The sequence below is a fragment of the Vitis riparia genome, chromosome 6, assembly GCF_004353265.1.
Source record: "Vitis riparia cultivar Riparia Gloire de Montpellier isolate 1030 chromosome 6, EGFV_Vit.rip_1.0, whole genome shotgun sequence".
NCBI lineage: Eukaryota > Viridiplantae > Streptophyta > Magnoliopsida > Vitales > Vitaceae > Vitis > Vitis riparia.
Genome location: NC_048436.1, coordinates 6,314,212 through 6,334,893, shown reverse-complemented (window position 1 = coordinate 6,334,893; position 20,682 = coordinate 6,314,212). Strand labels below are relative to the sequence as shown.

General features: G+C 35.1%; 1 protein-coding gene across 1 annotated transcript in view; it reads left to right on the top strand.

Moving 5' to 3' along the window:
- Window positions 1-20,682, top strand: part of LOC117916308 (proteasome adapter and scaffold protein ECM29) — a 117,506-nt gene that overhangs the window by 58,379 nt on the left and 38,445 nt on the right. Inside the window, exons 13-18 of the mRNA XM_034832264.1 lie at window positions 9,267-9,326; window positions 9,492-9,610; window positions 10,911-11,292; window positions 11,371-11,555; window positions 11,671-11,743; window positions 20,474-20,624. Of these exons, the coding sequence (XP_034688155.1) occupies window positions 9,267-9,326; window positions 9,492-9,610; window positions 10,911-11,292; window positions 11,371-11,555; window positions 11,671-11,743; window positions 20,474-20,624 (970 nt within the window). The remainder of the gene's footprint in view (window positions 1-9,266; window positions 9,327-9,491; window positions 9,611-10,910; window positions 11,293-11,370; window positions 11,556-11,670; window positions 11,744-20,473; window positions 20,625-20,682) is intronic.

Below are 20,682 nucleotides of genomic sequence, written 5' to 3'. Positions count from 1 at the left end.
GTGTCTATATACCATAACAAAATGGTATTGCTAAGAGAAAAAAGCTAACATTTATTGGAAGTTGAACGCTCATTAATGTTCACCACTTGGGAAGTAGTTCTCTTAGCTTCCTATTTTATAAATTGCATGCCTACACGCATTCTGAACTTTCAAACTCCTTTGAGTGCATTCATACAAATTTATCCTCAAACTAAACTCTTTACCTCTCTCCCACGCAAAGTCTTTGGTTATGTAGCCTTTGTTCATATGTATAATCACCTTAGAAGCAAATTAGACCCAAAGGTTGTCAAATGTGATTCTATGTGATTTTCACCTACTCAAAAAGGGTATAAGTGCTATGATCCTGTATCTAAAAAGTTGTTTGTCATTGTTGATGTCACATTCTTTAAAAACAAGCCTTTCTTTCCCCAAAATCTTTTCAATGTTGGGGGGGAGGAGGAATTCTAGGGAAGATCAATTTTGGGAAAATCTTTCTATGTCTATTGTTCAAACCTCGAGCTAACATGAATTGCCACTAAGGGTGACAAAGTTTGATACGATTCACTAACATGACTCAAATCTAACATATTTTTCATGGGTTTGGTTTCAACATTATCATGTTTTGTTCATATTATGATTATCGTTGTGTTTGGATCGTATTCGTGTCAACTTGAATAACCTATTTAGTAAATAAGTTGTTTTTGGGTCAATCTGAAACACGAATTTGACCTAAATTGACCTATTTAATAATTATGTTGATTAACTTGATCAGGACTGTAACCTATTTAACTCACATTTGATTCATTTAAAATTTGATTTTGAATAAATAAGTCAATTGAACCAACCTTTGGGAACCCAATATCCAAGACTATTTAGAGTAGTCTTGGATAAAAACATTCATATTTCTTCAGTTCTCGGTTCTACTCGTCCTTTCTCTTGGAATTTAAATTTTCGTCGTAACCTTTCAGATTCTGAGATAGAGGACTTAGAAGGCCTCATGTGGTCACTTGATGGATTGCATCTATCTCCTTTGGTTCCAGATGCCAGATTTTGACTATTATCTTTTTCAGGGCTTTTTTTAGTCAAATCCTTCTTTCTAGCATTATCTCAATTTTCTGGATCTCCTCAGGTTTTCCCTTCTAAGTTCGTTTGGAATTCTCAAGTTCCTTTCAAAGTGAAGTCCTTTGTCTGGTTAGTAGCACACAAGAAGGTGAATATTAATGACATGCTACAAGTGAGAAGACCCTACAAAGTCCTTAGTCCTGATATTTGTATTCTGTGCATGAAGCATGAGGAATCAACAGATCATCTTTTTCTTCATTGTTCCTTGACGATTGGATTGTGGCATAGATTATTTCAGTTAGCTAAGATGGATTGGGTCCCCTTGAGGAGCATCTTTGACATGATGTCCATCAAATTTAATGGTTTTGGTTCATCTAAGAGGGGGATAGTTTTGTGGCAAGCTGCAAGCATCGCTCTAATTCGGGTTGTGTGGTGGGAAAGAAACACGAGGATTTTTTAGGATAAAGCAAGGAATTCAGATTATCTTTGGGACTCTATTGTTTTCCTTGCTTCTCTTTGGGCTTTTTGTTCCAAGGTTTTTAAGGGGACTCCTCTTAATGTGTTACAACTTGATTGGTTAGCGGTGTGTACTCCATAAGGAATGGTCCTTCATAGAGAGTTCGTTTGTTTTACAGTGTAATTTCCTGTAGTTCAGTTTTCTTTGGCGGGAGGATTTCTCATCCTTCTTTTTGTACTTCTTTTTATCTATCAATATATCTCTGTGTCGTTTCCAATAAAAAAATAAAAATAAATAGGTCAATTGAGTTCTAAACATATTGGTTTGAGAAGTTAATCATATTGATTCAAACAAGACCTAACTTGATCTGATTATAAATAAATCCTAATTACTAAAGGGGTTATACGATGTGTTACCTATTTAATAATTCTGTCATATTCGAGTTCATGCTTTTAAACCAATCATTATTTATGTCGTGTTTGGGTTGGCTATTTAATGGAGTGCTTGAGTTTTGACATGACACAAACATGACCTATCGACATGAATTGCAACCTCTAGTTTCCACTTTCATCTCCCAATTCTTTAGTGCCACAAACTATGATTGAAAGACAGGTTGTAGATGAAGTCCAACACCTTGAGCTTCATGTCTATTCTAGGCAACTTAATAAAGAAGGATAGAACATGATCATCCTCTATGAGTGCACAATCATTACTTAGATCCAAATGCTACAAAATAGAAGTTATAGGTACCTCTATCACTTGATAAATTGTTGAATGAATATTCTTATATATCTTAAGGGTATTTATACAAAGTACACAAGACTATTTTAAGATAGCCGATTACACAAAATAATTGACAACTATATAGAATAAAAATAAATCATAACTACACAATCAGTTGTACACATACATCACACTGTACGCACATTTGTACACAACTAACTCTCTCTTTCAAGTTGGTGCATAGATATCGCACAATCCCAACTTTGATAATGATGCATAGAATGGACACTAGTAACAACATGAATTATCATATCCACCAATTGATCTGCACTCTTGATGTAAGGAACCTTTATCATGCTAGAATCTAGGCTATCCTTGATGTAGTTCTTGTTAAGTTTAATATGCTTAGTTCCATCATGTTGTACCCGATTATTTGCAATCTCAATAGCTATCGTGTTATCACAAAAGAGCACCATAGGTTTCTTAAGACCAAACCTAAGCTCGCTTAAGAGATATGTCGATGAACTACTCCTTTATTGGAATGAAAGGCATGCAAATTATTCACCAATAAGGATAGTGATCTTACCCTCAACTGAGTACTTAGAGAAAATAATGTGGTCAGCTTAGCTTTGCGAATATCCCAAACTTCAAATGGACTTTGAAAATCCATCAAACAATGTAGGTGATTGTCTTAGGCCATATAACAATCTCCTAAGTCTACACACTTTTTGTCTTACATAAAGCTCCTCAAAACCTAGTAATAGTTGCATGTACAATTCCTCTTTGAGTTGTTCATTGAGGAATGCATTCTTAACATCTAGTTGATGGAGTGACCATCCTGGGTAAGCTGTTAAAGTAACACTTTAATAGTTTCATCTTAATCATTGGAGCAAAATTTTCTTGATAATCAATCTTTGAAGTCTGAGTATACCTTTTTACAACAAATCTTTTTGTGTATCTATCTATTGTTCCATCAGCCTTGCATTTGATAGCGAATACCCACTTACATGTAACAGGAGTATTCCCTTTTGGTAGTTCCATTAATTACCAAGTGTTATTTTTTTCAAGTACCCTCACGTCCTTTCAGATTGTCTCTCTCCATATTGGAATCTTTAAAGTCTTCTATACAACTTTAGGAATTTCTACACTAGAAATGTTAGAAGTAAAGGCTCAATAAGAAGATGACAACTTGTAGTAAGACAAACTTTAAAATGCAATGAAAAGTACATGGCCTAGCTCCTTTTCCAAGAGCTATAGGCACATCAAGGTCATTTATTTTTTCAAGAATGGATGCACTATAATGGATAGAGTCAGCAATATACAGTTGCGTGTACAACTGTGATGTACAGTTGTGTGTACAACTATGATCTACAGTTGTGTACAACCAATTGTGTAGTGATTTATTTTGTATAGTTGTCGATTATTTTGTATAGTTGGCTATCTTAAAATAACCTTGTGTACTCCGTATAAATACCCTTGGGATATATAAGAATATTCATTCAACAATTTATAAAGTTGGTATCAAAGAGAAAGCAGAGAATTTCCGGTACTGCCTAGCTAACACTACTTCCATTCTTTTTCACCCTCTCTGTTACCATATAATGTTTGCAAAAAACAAATATGAGTATTTCTAATAGCAAAAAGTCATCCATGGTGACCAATCATGAGACTACCTCTCCAACAATTTCTATTAAGTTGGATGGTACTAATTATCATGTTTGGTCTCAAACTTTGAAAATGCATATTATTGGCAAAAAGAAGGAATATATCACAGGAAGGAAGGTTGCACCTGCAAAGGATGATCCAAACTATGGTGAAAGGGAGGCCGAAGATGCTTTAGTAAAGTCTTAGCTCATCAATTCCATGACTAACCAACTGATGTTACACTCCATGCAGTTTAGAACAGCTAAGGAGGTATGGGATACAGTCAAAAGGAGCTATCTTGATGTCTCTTACTCTTCTCAAGCATATGAATTGATAAAGAAATCATTTCAATCATGCCAAGGTGGCAGCACTCTCGCAAAATACTACAATGAGTTAAACTTGATATTCATGGAGCTTGATTATCAAAGACCCAATGATATGACATGTGTAGCCAATATTGAGAAACAAAGGAAGCGTACTGCTGAGGATCGAGGTTATATATTTCTTGTAGGTCTTGATCGCAATTTGGATCAAGTTAGTGATTGTGTTTTGGCCACCTCTCTTTTACCAAGTCTAGAGGAAGCCTATTCACTAGTCCATCATTAAGGGCAGAGGCAGGTCACCATGGGAACAGAAGATCACTCAAGGCTTCTGCAATGGCTGTCCATAAGAATAAAATACGACCAACACCTTTTACTCCTTCTACTGACTCTTTTTCTCGCTTATCGCACTCATTGCAATAGCACCAAACATAGATAGATGTTTGGTGGAAGATGGATGGTTATCTGGAGTGGTACAAGCATAAACAAGCTGATAGGAAGAACAAGAAATCAGCTTAGGTTTGCTCTCACCAACGCTACTCCTCCAGCTTCTGCTTCTCAGGTCTCTCAATTATCTTCTCAAGAAGTTAATTCTGATTTGGCCTTTATTTCTACTACTTCTAACACTTGGGTTATTGATTCAAGGACCACTGATCATATGATTACTCATTCTTCCTTACTTAACTCTCTAATGCCCTCACTTGTTAAGTTTGTTCAAGTTTCTAATGGGACTCCTATGCTGATTTCAGGAGCTGAGAATATCTCACTTTCCTCACACTCTCCATGTCCTTTGTCTTACTTGCGCCTAGTCTCTCTAATAGTCTTCTTTCTATTAGCCAGATTATCAAACATCTTAAATATTTTGTAACCTTTCATTCTACTTATTGTGTGTTTCAGGACAATCTTACGAGGATGACAATTGGTATTGGTATTGGTAGGGAAGAGGGAGGTCTTTACTACTTGGAAGGGGCAAAGGAGTTACAATATGACTCTAACTGTGTTTTTCAAGTAGCAAGAGAGATGTCTGATAGAGAAAAGATTCTTTTATGGCATTGTCAATTAGGTCACCCATTTTTTTCTTATTTAGAACGCTTATTTCCTCAATTGTTTCGAAATATTTTAGTTTTTAGTTTAAGATGTGAGCAATGCATTTATGTTAAAAATATTTTAGTTTTATTTTCTAGGAGAATTCTTTATTCAAAGTTCCTTCACTAAAATCCTCTAAACGATTTTCAAAAATTGTTTTTCTAGGTAATTTGTAGTTTGGGTTTTTATATGAATAGTATGCTTTTAAGTGAACTATTTTAGTTTTATTTCTCATAAATATTTTGAAGTATTCAAAGATGAGGATTAAATTATTCTTAATGTCTCTCTTTTGTTCTCTATTCTCTCTCTTTTCTCCCTTTTACACATCAAAACGTCAACAATCTCCTTCAAGTTCCATTTAAATGCAACCTAGTTAATCCTTTGTATCTTTACCCATCTAGAATATTAGTTTTTGAATGAGAAGGAAAAGGGTAACATAGATTAAGGAACAACCATTATTGCATTTGCATAGGATGATTTTGAGTGTAGATTTTTATTTTATTTTATTTTTTATTTTTTGGTGGAGAAAACCATTAAAAAAAAAGAGAAAAAAATTTAAATACATTCACAACCTTTTTTCCTTCTTCATGAAATGTGTTTGACCTTTTTCTATGTATTTTTCACATAAGTGCTATTTGAAATGATTTGCAAACAATATTAAATGATTTTAACCTTAATGTAAATCCTAACTCAATATTTTATATGTTCAAAAGAGATGTATGTTGGAGAGCAATTTTCTTTGATATTGTTGCAATGATGTTGGAAGTTCAAAATTGCCCTGTAGGAAGGAGGAAGTGTTTTGGTTACATGTGATCTAGGACAAACATAATAGCTGGGAAGGAATGCTATCAGAGTGTAGATATGATTTTTGTTCTGGAAAGTCAGAATGAAAGTGAAAGTTGTCTAGTTGTATTTATGGAGGGAAAAGGTGGTTGAAAATGTAAATCTACTTGCGGCTGAGCTATTAACCTTATATAAGTTCTAAAGAGTCCTTCCTAATGGAGTTGAAGAATTTCATGCTTAGCTCATCAATTGTGTTTTCTTGGATGTCTTTGGGTTTAGAGGCCCTTGGATATTCACTCATTGAATGGATTGGTTATTAGGTTTGGCCATGAACATGAACTCCCTCTTTAGACGTCGACATGGGTTTGATGATTAGGGAGTTGGGGGGGTGGGGGCGCTTTGCCTCTCAGCTTTTGTTGTTGAGAACACCACTGTTGCCCTCAATAGACCTAGAAGGGGGTGTGGTGAAATGGTCTCTTAAAATATGGGATTATTTAAACACGTTTAAGATATAGATTGAATCCCTATTGTTCAATGGGAAATTATATTTACATCCACCAAGTTTATCTTTGCATCTGCCCTATTTACACATCTACTTAAAAATAATAATTTTATTAGCACATCCACCTATGATTTTTAAAATACGCAAAACACTTTTCTCATTCTTCTCCCCCACACTCATCTTCTTCTTCCTTTCCCTTTCAACTTATTTTTTCTCAACCACAAGCCTTAAGAGAAAATCATCTTCTCTAAAGCTCATTTGATAATAGCAAAGTATTCAAAGCATGTTCATATTCAATTCTAATTTTTTTTTTTTTTTAAATTTAAATTTTATTTATTTATTTATTTTTATACATTTTGTTTGAATCTTTATAGCATACCACATGAATATCTTTTAGGGCTTATTTTTTATGTAATTTTTGACGAACAAACTTGTTGCAAAAATAGTTGAAAAACAATTAGGGAAAATTTAGAAATGATTTAGAAGTGAGAAATCATGAAAAAGGACAATATAAATGTAAAAAAAAACTTATCTGTGGTGTTCAGATCTGGAAGGCCAAATGCCATGGAAAGGTTGGAACCTAGAAGTCTAGACAAAGGGCAAATGTCCGAAACTAGAAGGCTAGGCACTACAGAAATGCCCAGACGTATAAGGCCAGGTAGAGTTCAATTGTTTAGCAAATAGGTTGTTCGGAGGTACAATTCCAGGCATTTATAAGAGTGCTTTGATGTACAATTCTAAACATTTTGAGTATGTTTGAAATTATAGTGCGAACACCATTCACAACACCTTCTTCTTCCAACTCTAAAATGTGAAAGGAAATGCAAAAAATATCATAAAAGCCATATCTCTACACTTGTACCAGCATTGGAGATGATTATTTGTTTATCCATTGGTGAGAACTACAACTTTTTTTGATAAATTTTGTTAGGGTTATAAAAAAAATTAGAAGAGAAGAAGTGAAGGAAGAAGAAGAGGGTAGTTTAGGGATTTCATCAAGGGGTATTTTCGTTCTAAAAAAATCATTAAAAGGGTGGATGCAAAGATCAATTTGGTGGATACAAATATAATTTCCCTTATCTGAAGCCTATTTAAGCAATCAATCCCAACTCTGGGAAAGTAAGTAGACATAAAGTATGAGATATAGTTGGAACATCCTAAACAACCTATTTAAGGAAAAACCAAGTTACAAACTGTCCAAAAGCTATCCATTGTTTGGTCTCTCTCTTTCTCAACCTATAAGAACATAGAAAAGAGAAGGAAACTCAAACTAACCTAGCCACTGGAGCTCCACTTGAATACTAGGATTGACGTCATTTGCTCTTTGAATGAATAATTTCTGTAACTCAAGTATCTTCATCTGTTTCAAGCAACTCAAAAGCATGCCTTCTCAATGTGCCCTTCATTTTTCTCCCAAAACCTTTCTCCACATTCTCTGACAAAGATCTTCTGCAGATTCAACAGCATGATTAGGTGCTCTTGGCTCCATTTTGTCATTCTCAACCATGTTTCTCCTTAGACACCTTCCTTGATTTTGAATGTTTTCCTTTGGGTTGCACAAAATCTTTATTCCAGGCTCATCTTCTCACAGGGTGTGAAGAAGAATTTCCTGTATTCAAACAGATTCATATCTTAAATAGACCATTAAGCCACAATTTCTTATCAATTCTAGATTACATTGAGTGAGCATATTGTCTATGCCAAGATTTTGATGGCTGGTAATCAGAAACACGGAAAGCTTAAAATTTTGTGGTAAGTGCTGACCAATATGCAAATGGGTTGCTCAAAGAAATGGAACTTCTAGGAATTTGTGAGCTAACTTTCTTGTACCTGCTGCTATATGTTTGCTGCTTTTAATGTCTGGTTGATGTTCTGACTTCATCTTATTTTTAAACCCCTTTTTCATCTAGTAAGCCTCTTGAACTGCTGCACCATTCATGGTATGAATCATCTAGAAGCTAAACTCAAAGAGATTAGTGAGTTTAATCCCTGGTAATATTTGTGTTATGCCATGGAAATTCTATGTTTGTTACCAACTACATACTTATGCATATTTCTTGGCTGGAAATTTTGACCTTGTTATGAAATTCAATTCTTGACTGGAGGAACAATTAAGCACATGCATGTGGTAGAGGAATTTAGGGATAAGAAAGTTGCATAACTTTTTGTTCATTGAAGATGTTCTCATGTTAATTATTGGATGAATAAGAAGGGGCTGGCTGATGAATTTTGTTGGACTTACAAGAGACAATGATGTTGGACTCTATAGGATGCAATTGTCTCTGTCATGACAAGTAATCTATCCTTGTAGTTTGCATCATTTGCATTCTCACATTCAACTGTGGAAGTTGTTCAGCATGAGTACTAGTTCTGTTGACTCTCTCCCTTGTTGACTTCATTTTGTTCACCTTCAACAGTCATTATTGTTATCTAGATTGGTTGGGGGTTACAAATAGTTTTAGGCTTCTGAAGAGGATATTGCTTCTCTAACCAATTTAAGGTCCATGCCTTTATTCTCTATCACAAGTTCATAATATGATCCTTAAGTTTAATACTTACACTGGCATAATTTTGCTCAATTCTAAAAATTCAACACTTTATTTACTTATGCACTTGACCTATGGTTCAATATGCATCTGGTCTTAAAAGGTTTTATAGAGTTGAGTTCCATAATTACTTCTATTTTATTGGTTTCTTATCTGAGCACCAGGGTGCACCAACAACTGTTTTAAAGGATTTGGAAGTGCTCCTGCTAACGAATTCTCAAGTGGTACTATACTTTTTCTATTTTCTTTCATTATGTGTCTAATGTTTGACCTGTTTTTATTATGTTATTTATTGATGGGACTTTTACTAACTTGTTTACACTAGCTTTTGTTCCTGCCCTTCCTGCCTTTAACTGATGCTCATTTGTTTGCTTCTTTTTGCTCAAAAGGAACAAAGTGAGGTCCGTTTTTGTGCTGTGAGATGGGCAACATCTTTATTTGATTTGCAACATTGCCCGAGCCGATTCATTTGTATGCTTGGGGCAGCAGATTCTAAGTTGGATATAAGGTAGCTTAACTTTAACTAATCTTAATTTAATAGAGTACATCTATTTTTGATCTTGCTGAAACTTTTATATTTGGATTTTATCATTAATGGATCTTTGTGATTGTGTTTGTTTGTATGGCTCAAATTGGTACATGCTTGAGCCATTCTTGGAATACTGCTGTTTCATTTAGGTCCCTTTTTTGGTTAGGATATATCTTTTGTCAATTTAAAACTAATTCCATGCTTCAATTCTGCCTTGTACCATTTTATTATCCTACTTTCTTTTTGTTTTGGTGAGTTCTTAGGGTTATTTGAAATCATATTAAGATGAAGTGGTTCCATTTCATTTTGTTTTGGAATTCTTGGTGAATTTATTTTGTTTCTATCAGTTAATCAAGTGTTAAAAGTCACTTTCAGAAATTTTAAAATTTGAGGTGGTAAAAATTTATTGATACATTATTATTTTTTTTTTAACAGTTTCTAAAATCATTACTTTTTCAATTTATGTCTCTAAGAGTTCTGCTATCTTATATAAAAATTACTACCATTTTCTGATTTTAAAATAGAAAACATGAATACACGGGCACTAAGTGGTGTTTTTTAATGATCAATTAAGTACCAGAAATTTTAAAAATTAATGCATATATTTGTTGCATACTATCATTTTCATGATAAGGTGGTGACTGCATTTTATATCACTAATTTATTCTGGAGAATTTAGAAATCAAATCTTATTGAAAGAAAGGAATAGGAAAAATCAGAGGTATAAATAGTTTTCTATTAAAGTCATATAGAAAGAAAATGGTTCTGAAGCATTATAAATGGTTTTTTTTTTTTTTTTTTTTTACTTATTATTTTTTAGAAAACTTTGATAATGTATGCAATGCTAAAGGAAAAGTCATATTTGTTTATACCATTATGATATGTTTCTGAGGAAATTCTGGGCTACATTTTCCATTAGGTTGCATTGGGATTTCCTAAACACCAATTGCTAACTCTCTACGTGGGTTGTGTCCCCCAGGCTCTTTTAGCTTTAATTTCTTTTCTTGTAAAGGAATAAAATTAGATAATCTGAATAGGTTTTGATTCTTAAGCAGTGTATGTGGTTGTTTTCCTCTATTTTCTCAAACTTTGGTGTTTTATGCAATGCTAAGGAAAAATCAGATTTGGTTATTAGAATTGGAAGTGTTTTTTTGTTACTGTGTTTTCACTCTATTATTTGAAGTACCATTATGCAATCTGTGCGGAAATTCTTGGTTGCATTTTCTCTGAGGCTTTAGTGGGATTTCTTAAACACAAATTGAGGTTTTCATTTTTGTAGGGAAATGGCACTTGAAGGCCTGTTTCCTGATAAAGATCAAGGACAAACTATGAGCGAAAGTGTTGACCTTAAGTATCCAAGAATGGGAGACATACTAGATTACATTCTTATGCAGCAGCCAAAGTTGTTAGATTCTGCAGAAATAAGAGAAGAAAAGCTTCTTTTTCCATCAAAAATGTACTTGTCTATGATTAGGTTTCTGTTAAAGTGCTTTGAGGCAGATGTGGAGCAAAGCAGTTCTATGGAGAGAACATCTGAATATTGGTCATCAATCGAAAAACTGTGTTTGCTGCTAGAACATGCTATGGCATTGGAAGGCTCTGTTGAGTTACATGCCAGTGCCTCCAAGGCATTGATTACAGTTGGATCTCGTACTCGAGAGGTTACCTCCTTTGGACTATTATGCTTTTTTATCCACTATCCATGTTTTTCTTTTTGACATAATCTTTTCTCTACATAGATGGTAGCATCACGCTATTCTATGAAAATATCATGGGTAAAGCAATTATTAAGCCACTTGGACTGGGATACTCGTGAATCTGCTGCACGCTTACTTGGAATAGTTTCCAGTGCTCTTCCTATCTCTGGGTCATCTGCACTTATCTCTGAACTAGTTTCCTCAATTAGTGGAACACATAGGTTAAGGTTTGTGACTTTTTTTCTCTGCAATCAGTGTCTTCTACAATGATTTTTTTTTAAAAGTTGTGTTCATTTTCTAGTTAATGTTTCTGACTGGGGTTGACTTAAACATATCCTTTAGGTTTGAAGCACAGCATGGAGCTTTATGTGCAATAGGATATGTCACTGCAGATTGTACGTCCCGAACACCTGCTGTAAGTTTTAGTTATCCTTTATTGTAGGTTGGTGATTTCATTCATCCAATCTGTGTAGGTTTGGCATATAAGCCAAATGGTTTAACAACTACTTGGCATTCATGTTTGCAAAATATTTTTCTTCTATCTCAGTCTATACTTGCATTATCCTGTATCAAAACATTGCTTGTACTTTTGTGCTGGATTGAACTTTGTACATCATGTTAGAGTGCATGATATACATTGTGGGCTCAAATCCTACAAGCTTAAGCTTTTAGGAAAATCGGTTGTTCAACATGGTATTAGAGCCCTGTTTGATGGGAGGTTAAGTGTTCGAACTTCACCGCTTCATGTTTATTTGCCCAATTTATTAAGTCCACGTGTCAGCCCAAAAAATGGAGGCTACACATGAGGGAGGGTGTTCGAGTGCATGATATACATTGTGAGCCCAAATCCAACAAGCTTAAGCTTTTAGGAAAATTGGTAGTTCAACACATCATTACATTGGCTGTGTTCTTGTGCTGGATTGAAATTTTGTAATGTTGCTTACTATTTATGTCTCCACAATCTCTTTAATCTTTGATTTGCCTCTTCCTCTGTGATTCTCTCCTGATGAGTTAGCAAAATTCTTATCATAAAATTTATTCTCTTTGGTACTGTTGAGGATATTGTGCTGATTCAATTGATAAGATTATGTTAATTCCTACTGTAAATGAGACTTAACTGTAGATATTTTTGATGTACTCCTAGGAATCAGAATGTAATTAGAATAGGCTGGATGCTAGCTGTTTTTCCTTATTTAATTCTACTCAGTCAAACTATTTTGTATTATTTAAAGTATTGTACTCATTCAGAACAGTGAGAAATTTTCCAAAGCTCTTTGCAGCTTTCTTCATGGTATTAGGGCCCATCTAGGGAATTTTTTTACTACTTTTTTTTTTTTTCCTTTTTTCTTTTTTCCAGTCTTCTTTTCAAATGTCTGAAATAACTTTTGAGTTATCTAGTAATTCAAAAGGGCAATTTGCAATCTCCAATGATAGCTCTAGAATTCAGATTACCTCCCATAAACTCCATAAACACAACTTCCTGCAATGGTCTCAATCTATGAAGTTTTTTATTGAGGCCTGGGATGCAGAGAACTCAATGGCCATGCCTTGGATCGTAAACTCAATAGAGCTCAATGTCAATCAATGTTACATGTTCTTTTCCACAGCTAAAAAGATACAAGCAGTGGCACTTACTCTGATCAACGATGACTCTTAGTTATATGATTTGAGAAATAAAGTTCGTGAGAGTAAACAAGGAGAAAGAAATGTGATTGCCTACTATAATGCCCTTAATTGACTCTAGCAAGAGTCAAATATCTATTAGGGCTATTATTGGAGATGTCCAGAATATGGTGTGAAGTTCAAGTGGATACCTGAAAAAGAAAGGGTATTTAATTTTTTGGCAAGTCTAAATCCGGAACTCGATCAAGTTCGTTGTCGAATTCTTAGGGAAAAATCAATACCATCTATTAGAGAAGTATATAATGAGGTTAGAAGGGATAGGAGTAGATTATAAGTCATGGTGGGTATCCCCAACATTGAAAATTTGGCATTGGTCAGCATCAAACCTAAACCACCCCAATCAGTGGGCAACAAAGTGGTGGCAAAAAGATCAGTGACAAAGATAAACTGTGATGTGATCATTGTCACAAGTCATGTCATACAAGAGACATGTGTTGGAGGTTACATGGAAAGCCTCAAGTGTGAGGCAAAGGGAACAAACTTCCTAGTAATAATGGACATGACCTGCAACTCACAACTAAACCAATTAAGAATCAAGATGTTGGGAACTTAGGGAATCCAGAATGACTTTTTTGTCACTGAGGAACAACTCAACCATTTGTATAGGTTTATGAGTCAAACAGAAATCTCTTCTAATCCTACCTCTTCCTTTAATTTGGCACAGGCAAGCAACTTCCTTACTGCCTTGCATACTTCAAACTTAAAATCAGACCCCTGGATCATTGATTCAGGGGCCACATATCACATAAGTGGGTCATCCAACTTATTTTCTTCCTATATCCCATGTTCTGGTGATCAAAAGGTAAAGTTGTTGATGAATCCTCGTCTTCTATCGCAAGAAAAGGTTCTATATCTATTTTAAAACCCTTACTTTAAATTCTATTTTACATGTCCCAAAATTTTCTTGTGATTTGGTTTCTATTATTAGCAAACTCACAATCGACCTAAATTGTGTTGCTAATTTTTTTCCAAATCATTGCCAATTTCAGGAGTTGTGTATGGAGAAGAGGATTGATAGTGGTGGATGGTTTGTTTATTCTGGAGAAGAAGTCTAAAGCTCTAGGAGTCATTTCTCAAGTTCTAAAGTATGAAACTTTTGTGTCTTTGTCTTGTGAAAAAATAAACAAATAAACTCGTGGCACATTAGGTTAGGTCATCCTAGTTTTTACCTATCTAAATATGTTATTTCCCTTATTGTTCTAGAATAAAAAATGTTTCTAACTTTTGATGTGAAGCTTTTGAACTTGCCAAACACCACTGAACTTATTTTCCTACACAAAATTATATGCAATCCAACCCATTTGCTCTTGTGCATAGCCACTTATAGGGGCCTTCATGTGTTCCTAGGTGGTTTGTTACATTTATTGATGACCATACTAGAGTGTGTTGGGTTTAACTTCTTAAAGAAAAATTCGAGGCTAAAAAGACTTTAAAAATTTCCACAAAATGGTTTAAACACAATTTCAAGCCAAAGCATGTATCATAAAAATTAATGACGGAAAGGAATACTTCTCAAAATTAACGTGTTACAACTTGATTGGTTAGCAGTGTGTAAATAGAGCGTTTGCTTATTCTCTCTTTGTATTTCTTATATTTGATATCTTGTAGTCTTGTTTCTCTTTGGTGGGAGGATTCCTCATCCTTCTAATTGTACCTTTTTTTTATCAATACATTCCGTTGTCATTTCCTATCAAAAAATAAATAAATTATTGGGGACCTACCTTAAGGAAAATGGGATTATCCATTAATCATCATGTGTTGATACACCTCAACAAAATGGGATTGTCAAGAAAAAAAATTGTCATTTACTTGAAGTTGCGAGAGCCTTAATGTTTCAAATGAGGGTACCAAAACAATATTGGGGTAAAGTAGTTTTGACCACTTCATACTTAATCAATGGGATGCCTACTCGAGTGTTAAAATTTAATACTCCTCTTGATAAGGTGTGAGCCTTTTGTTTATGTTCACAGTCATAATCCAAGCAAATTTGACCCTAAATCCATAAAGTGTGTGTTTCTTGGATGTTCTCCAACACAAAAAGGATATAAATGCTTTCATCCTCCTTTTTAGAAATAATTTGTTTCTATCGATGTTAATTTCTTCAATGACAACCCATACTTTGCCCAAACTTCTCTTTAGGGGGAGAGTAGAGTGGAAGACTAGTTTTGGTATGTTCTACCTATTCCTATGCCCAAGAGTCCCTTACCTATGAGTCCTAATTCTATGCAACCAAAGAGTTAAAAGAGAGAAAAATGTTGGTGTCAATTGTGAGGGAGATAGCATTTAGATTTCTAGTTAACCACAACTTCAGGTGTACACTAGAAGGAATAAAGAGGTTGAATCTTCCTTAACATGGCCAATCCTCTACCCTTGACATGGTGGAACTGAACTTTGGTGAGTCACAATTTGATTCTCTCATTAATAAGTTTGATCTCGATGTGCCAATATCCTTTAGAAAGGGTGTTAGGTCTTGTACTCAACACCTCATCACCAAGTTTTTCTCTTACCATGGACTAAATTCATCCTTTAACACCTTTACTACTAACCTTTCCATTGTGAATACTCCTAAAACTATACAAGAGGCTTTAGAAAGTTAAAAATGGAAAGAGGTAGTAATAAAAGAAATAAGTGCCTTATACAAGAATTGGACATGGGATCTTGTAAAACCACCCCATGGTAAGAAGGCAATGTGTTGTAAATGAGTGTTTATAGTAAAATTCAAAGCAAATGGAAGTATTGATAGATATAAGGATAAACTTGTAGCAAAAGGGTTTACTCAAACCTATGAGATTGACTATCTAATCTTCTTGAGATTCTCTCAATCACTGGATCCCAAAATCCACAAGCCTTGGGAGGGAGCCTTGGGATTCCCTCCCAAAGGAAGACCCAGATAGAGTATAGGCCAAGCAGAAGCCTTGCAATCAAGCAACTCAGCCAACCTAGAAAGATGATTCTGATCAAGATTGATGCCATAAATATTACTCTTGTCAAGATGAGAGGCAAAAGGCTTATTTATCTTTTGGAGGAAGGATAACTCTTATCCAATCTTGCCTCACCCACATGCCCTGTTACTTCCTCTCCTTGTTTAAGATACCCACTTCAGTGGTTGCAAAAATTGAGAGGTTGCAAAGGGATTTTTTATGGTCAGGGATTAGGGAAGGAAAAAGAAATCATTTAGTTAGTTGGGATGTAGTGTGTAATTCGAAGGCAAAAGGGGGATTAGGATTTGGGAAGATTTCACTAAGAAATCTCGCTCTCTTTGGAAAATGGTTGTGGAGGTACCCTAGAGAGGGTTCAGCTCTATGGCATCAGGTCATCTTAAGCATTTATGGATCACACTCTAATGGTTGGGATGCTAACACTTTAGTCAGATGGTCACATCGTTGTCCTTGGAAGGCTATTGCACAAGTCTTTCAGGAGTTTTCCATGTTTACTCGGTTTGTGGTAGGAAATGGGGAAAGAATTCGATTCTGGGAAGATTTGTGGTGGGGGGACCAATCATTGGGATCCCAATATCCAAGATTATTTAGAGTAGTCATGGATAAAAATATTCATTTTTCTTTAATTCTCGGTTCTACTCATCCTTTCTCTTGGAACTTTAATTTTCGTTGTAACCTTTTAGATTCTAAGATAGAAGATTTAGAAGGCCTCATGCGGTCACTTGATGGTTTGTATCTATCACCTTTGGTTTCAAATGCCAGATTCTGGCTTTTATCTTATTCAGGGCTTTTTTCTATCAAATCTTTCTTTCTAACCTTATCCCAATTTTCTGGTTCTCTTTCGGTTTTTCCTTCTAAGTTTGTTTGGAATTCTCAAGTCCCTTTCAAAGTGAAGTCCTTTGTCTGGTTAGTGGCACACAAGAAGGTAAATACTAATGACATGCTACAATTGAGAAGACCCTACAAAGCTCTTAGTTCTGATATTTGTATTCTGTGCATGAAGCATGGAGAATCAGCAGATCATCTTTTCCTATATTGCTCTTTGATGATGGGGTTGTGGCATAGATTATTTCAGTTAGCCAAGATGGATTGGGTCCCCTCGAGGAGCATCTTTGACATGATGTCCATCAAATTTAATGGTTTTGGTTCATCTAAGAGGGGGATAGTTTTGTGGCAACCTGCGAGCATCGCTTTAATTTGGGTTGTGTGGTGGGAAAGAAACGCGAGGATTTTTTAGGATAAAGCAATGAATTCAGAGTATCTTTGGGATTCTATTTTTTTTCCTTGCTTCTCTTTGGGCTTTTTGTTCCAAGGTTTTTAAGGGGACTCCCCTTAATGTGTTACAACTTGACTGGTTTGCAGTGTGTAATTCCTAAGGATTGGTCTAATATGGAGTGTTAGTTTGTTTTACTGTGTACTTTCTTGTTTTTGTATTCTTGTAGTTTAGTTTTCTTTGGTGGGAGGATTTCTCATCCTTCTCTTGTATTTCTTTTTTCTATCAATCTATCTCTTTGTCGTTTCCTATCAAAAAAAAGATTGACTATCAGGAAACATTTGCATCAATGGCTAAGATGAATACAATATGGGTACTCCTATCTCTTGTAGCTAGTTCAGAGTATCCATAACACTAGTTAGACGTAAAGAATGCTTTCATCCATGGTGATCTTGAAGAGGAAGTGTACATGAACTCACTCTAAGCTTTAAAAGAAACCTTCAAAAGAAAAATGGTCTATGAACTAAAGAAATCACTCTATGGTTTGGAACAGTCCCCAAGGACATGGTTTTAAAAATTCACTAAATCAATTTGTAAGATAGAATATGTTCAAAGCCAAGGTGACCATATTTTGTTCTACAAGCATGGGGATGGAAACAAAATTACAATCTTCATCATGTATGTTGATGAGATAATATTAATTGGTGATGACATGACCGAAGGGGAGTTGTTATAGTGGCTCTTTGTATGGGAGTTTGAAAATAAAAATTTAGGTAACCTCATATATTTCCTTGGAATTGAAGTTGCTAAATTAAGAAAGGGAATTTTTTTAAGACCTAGAAAGATACATGACTTTCGAGATGCAAACAAACAATACACCAATAGATGTAAACCACAAAATTGGAGCATCAACAAAATATACTATTGTTAATAAAGAAAGTTATCAAAGGCTAGTTGGTAAGTTAATTTACTTGTCACACACAAGACCTAATATTGCATTTGTTGTGAGTGTTATTAGTCAATTCATGCATGCTCCATATAAAAAACACACAAATACAGTGGTAAAGATATTGAGGTATTTAAAGGGGACTATTGGGAAGGATCTTCTATTCACTAAGAGGAACCATCTAGAGGTTAAAGCTTACATCAATGTAGATTAGGTGAGCTTTATAATTGATATAAGATCTACTTCTAAGTATTGCACCTTTATTGAAGGAAATTTGATGACTTAGAGAAGCAAAAAGCAAGTTGTGGCTAGATCAAGTGCTGAAGTTGAGTTCAATTTTATGGCATAAGGTCCTACAAGTGGTATCAGAGCCGAGGTCATGGGTTCGAACCCCAGGGGTGTCGTTGGGGGAGGGGGAGATTGTTGGCAGATTGGAGGGTTGACCGCGTCCATCAACTCCCCTTGTGTTTGAATGTCATGGGCACTTGAGTGAATGCACTATAAAGTTAGGGTATGTGCCTTTCCTGACAGTAATTGCTTTTAGGAGAGTTAGTAGCACCTAAGGTACTACAAGTGGTATCAGAGCCGAGATCACGGGTTCGAACCCCAGGGGTGTCGCTGGGGGGGGGGGGAGATTGTTGGTAGGTCGGAGGGTTGGTCACGTCCATCAACTCCCCTTATGTTCAAATGTTGTGAGCGCTTGGGTGAATGCATTATAAGATTAAGGTATGAGTTTTTCCTGATAGCAATTGATTTTGGGAGAGTTGGTAGCACTTGAGGTCCTACACAAAGTAATATGGCTAAGGTCTCTAATGAAGAGACTAAAAATAGCCAATGAAGGGTTCATAAGGTTGTATTGTGACAAAGAAGGTATTAGCATAGCTCACAACAATTATAAGTGGTAAGTCCATGATATGTAGACATATTTTAAAGCAATGAGTGCTAGTGGGCCTATTACAGTGCATGATGTACATTGTGGGCCCAAATCCTAAAAGCTTAAGCTTTGAGGAAAATTAGTTGTTCAACATGGTATTAGAGCCTCGTTTGGCGGGAGGTCACTGTTCAAACATCATCACATATTTATTTCCAAAAGAGGCTATTTTATTTTCTTAATTTATTAAGCCCATGTGTAATTCCAAAGGAGGCTACACATGAGGAAAGGTATTAGAGTACATGATATACATTGTGAGCCAAAATCCTACAAACTTAAGCTTGTAGGAAATTTGGTTATTCAATAAGGCCCAAGAGCACAATATCCAAACAAGATGGTACATATCAAAAAATAAAAAATATATCCATACAAGATGGTGGATTGTGAAATAGATTTGTTGTTAAAGTGGTTTTTGAGTTAAGCTGGAACTCTTTGTTAGTTTTCGTAGTTTCCATGTTAGGAGTTCAGGTTGAATTAGTTGTCTACTCTCTCTCTCTGTACCTTGTTAGTAGTTCAGGTTGAATTAGTTGTCTACTTTATATATATATATATATGTGTGTGTGTGTGTGTGTAATAGTGTTCTTATTAGGGTGGTTTTCTATTTTTTGTTTTCCTTCAGCTGATGCATCAGCAATCTAAGACAAATGGAAATTGGAGATATCTTTTAGGGTAATTTGTGCAATTTGGTTAGAGCATTTACAAGCCTTCCAGGCTGGATTAACCATTGAAGCTGAGATTTTATCTTTATTGAAAAGACTGGTAGAGGCAACATCCACAGGCACCATTGATTTTCACAGAAGGGGATTAGTGGTTGTTCTGTCTTCAGTTTCTAAGGGCAAGAGAGGACCATGGAGGTTGGACTCAGGGATCCACAAGCTTATAGATATGATAAGGGTATTAGGTTGCTCTTCAGCTGGATTCCTATATTGACTATTCAGACAGTTGACTAGTTAGTCAAGTTTGACAGGGGATTTCATGCCTCCTTGATACATTTTTACTAATGGGTCTTCCTGCATAATTTTTGCAACCCTAGCTGTCTCTGTTATTGCAACTTTCTGTCTTGTTTTTCTTTTAATTGGCATGAGGGACTGCCCACCTTCCTGTACCTAGCTATTTCCTTAATGAAGTGTTTATTTCTTATTAAAAGAAAAATTACACTTGGAATCCAATACTTGGCAATTATTGTATCACCCAGTAGTTAGTAACACTTCATATTCTTTTACCGTCCATGCCCATGCCCATGCGGTTCTGCTCTTTTTGTTTTTAATCTTTTTTTATAAAGAATGAAATATTTCTTTGGATTTTGAAATTTGCTTCTACTCTTGTTTTATTTAATTATTTTTGTGTAAAAAGGAATTTTTTTTATTAGTCCCAGAATTCTCTTTTCTTTAAAAAAAAATATGTATCAGATAATTATATTTGTTGTATTTCAGATCCCAGAGACATTGCTTCAAAGTACAATTAAATGCCTAATTGATATTTTTAATTCTGAGTCTTCAACATTGGCTTCCATTGTGATGCAATCAATGGGTCATATTGGACTTCGTAGTCCATTACCTCTGCTTGTTCAGGATTCGGGTTCAGGTTAAGTTGTTATAACCTTTCTGGAAGCTTATATATTGCTTAATCTTTATGCATTTTA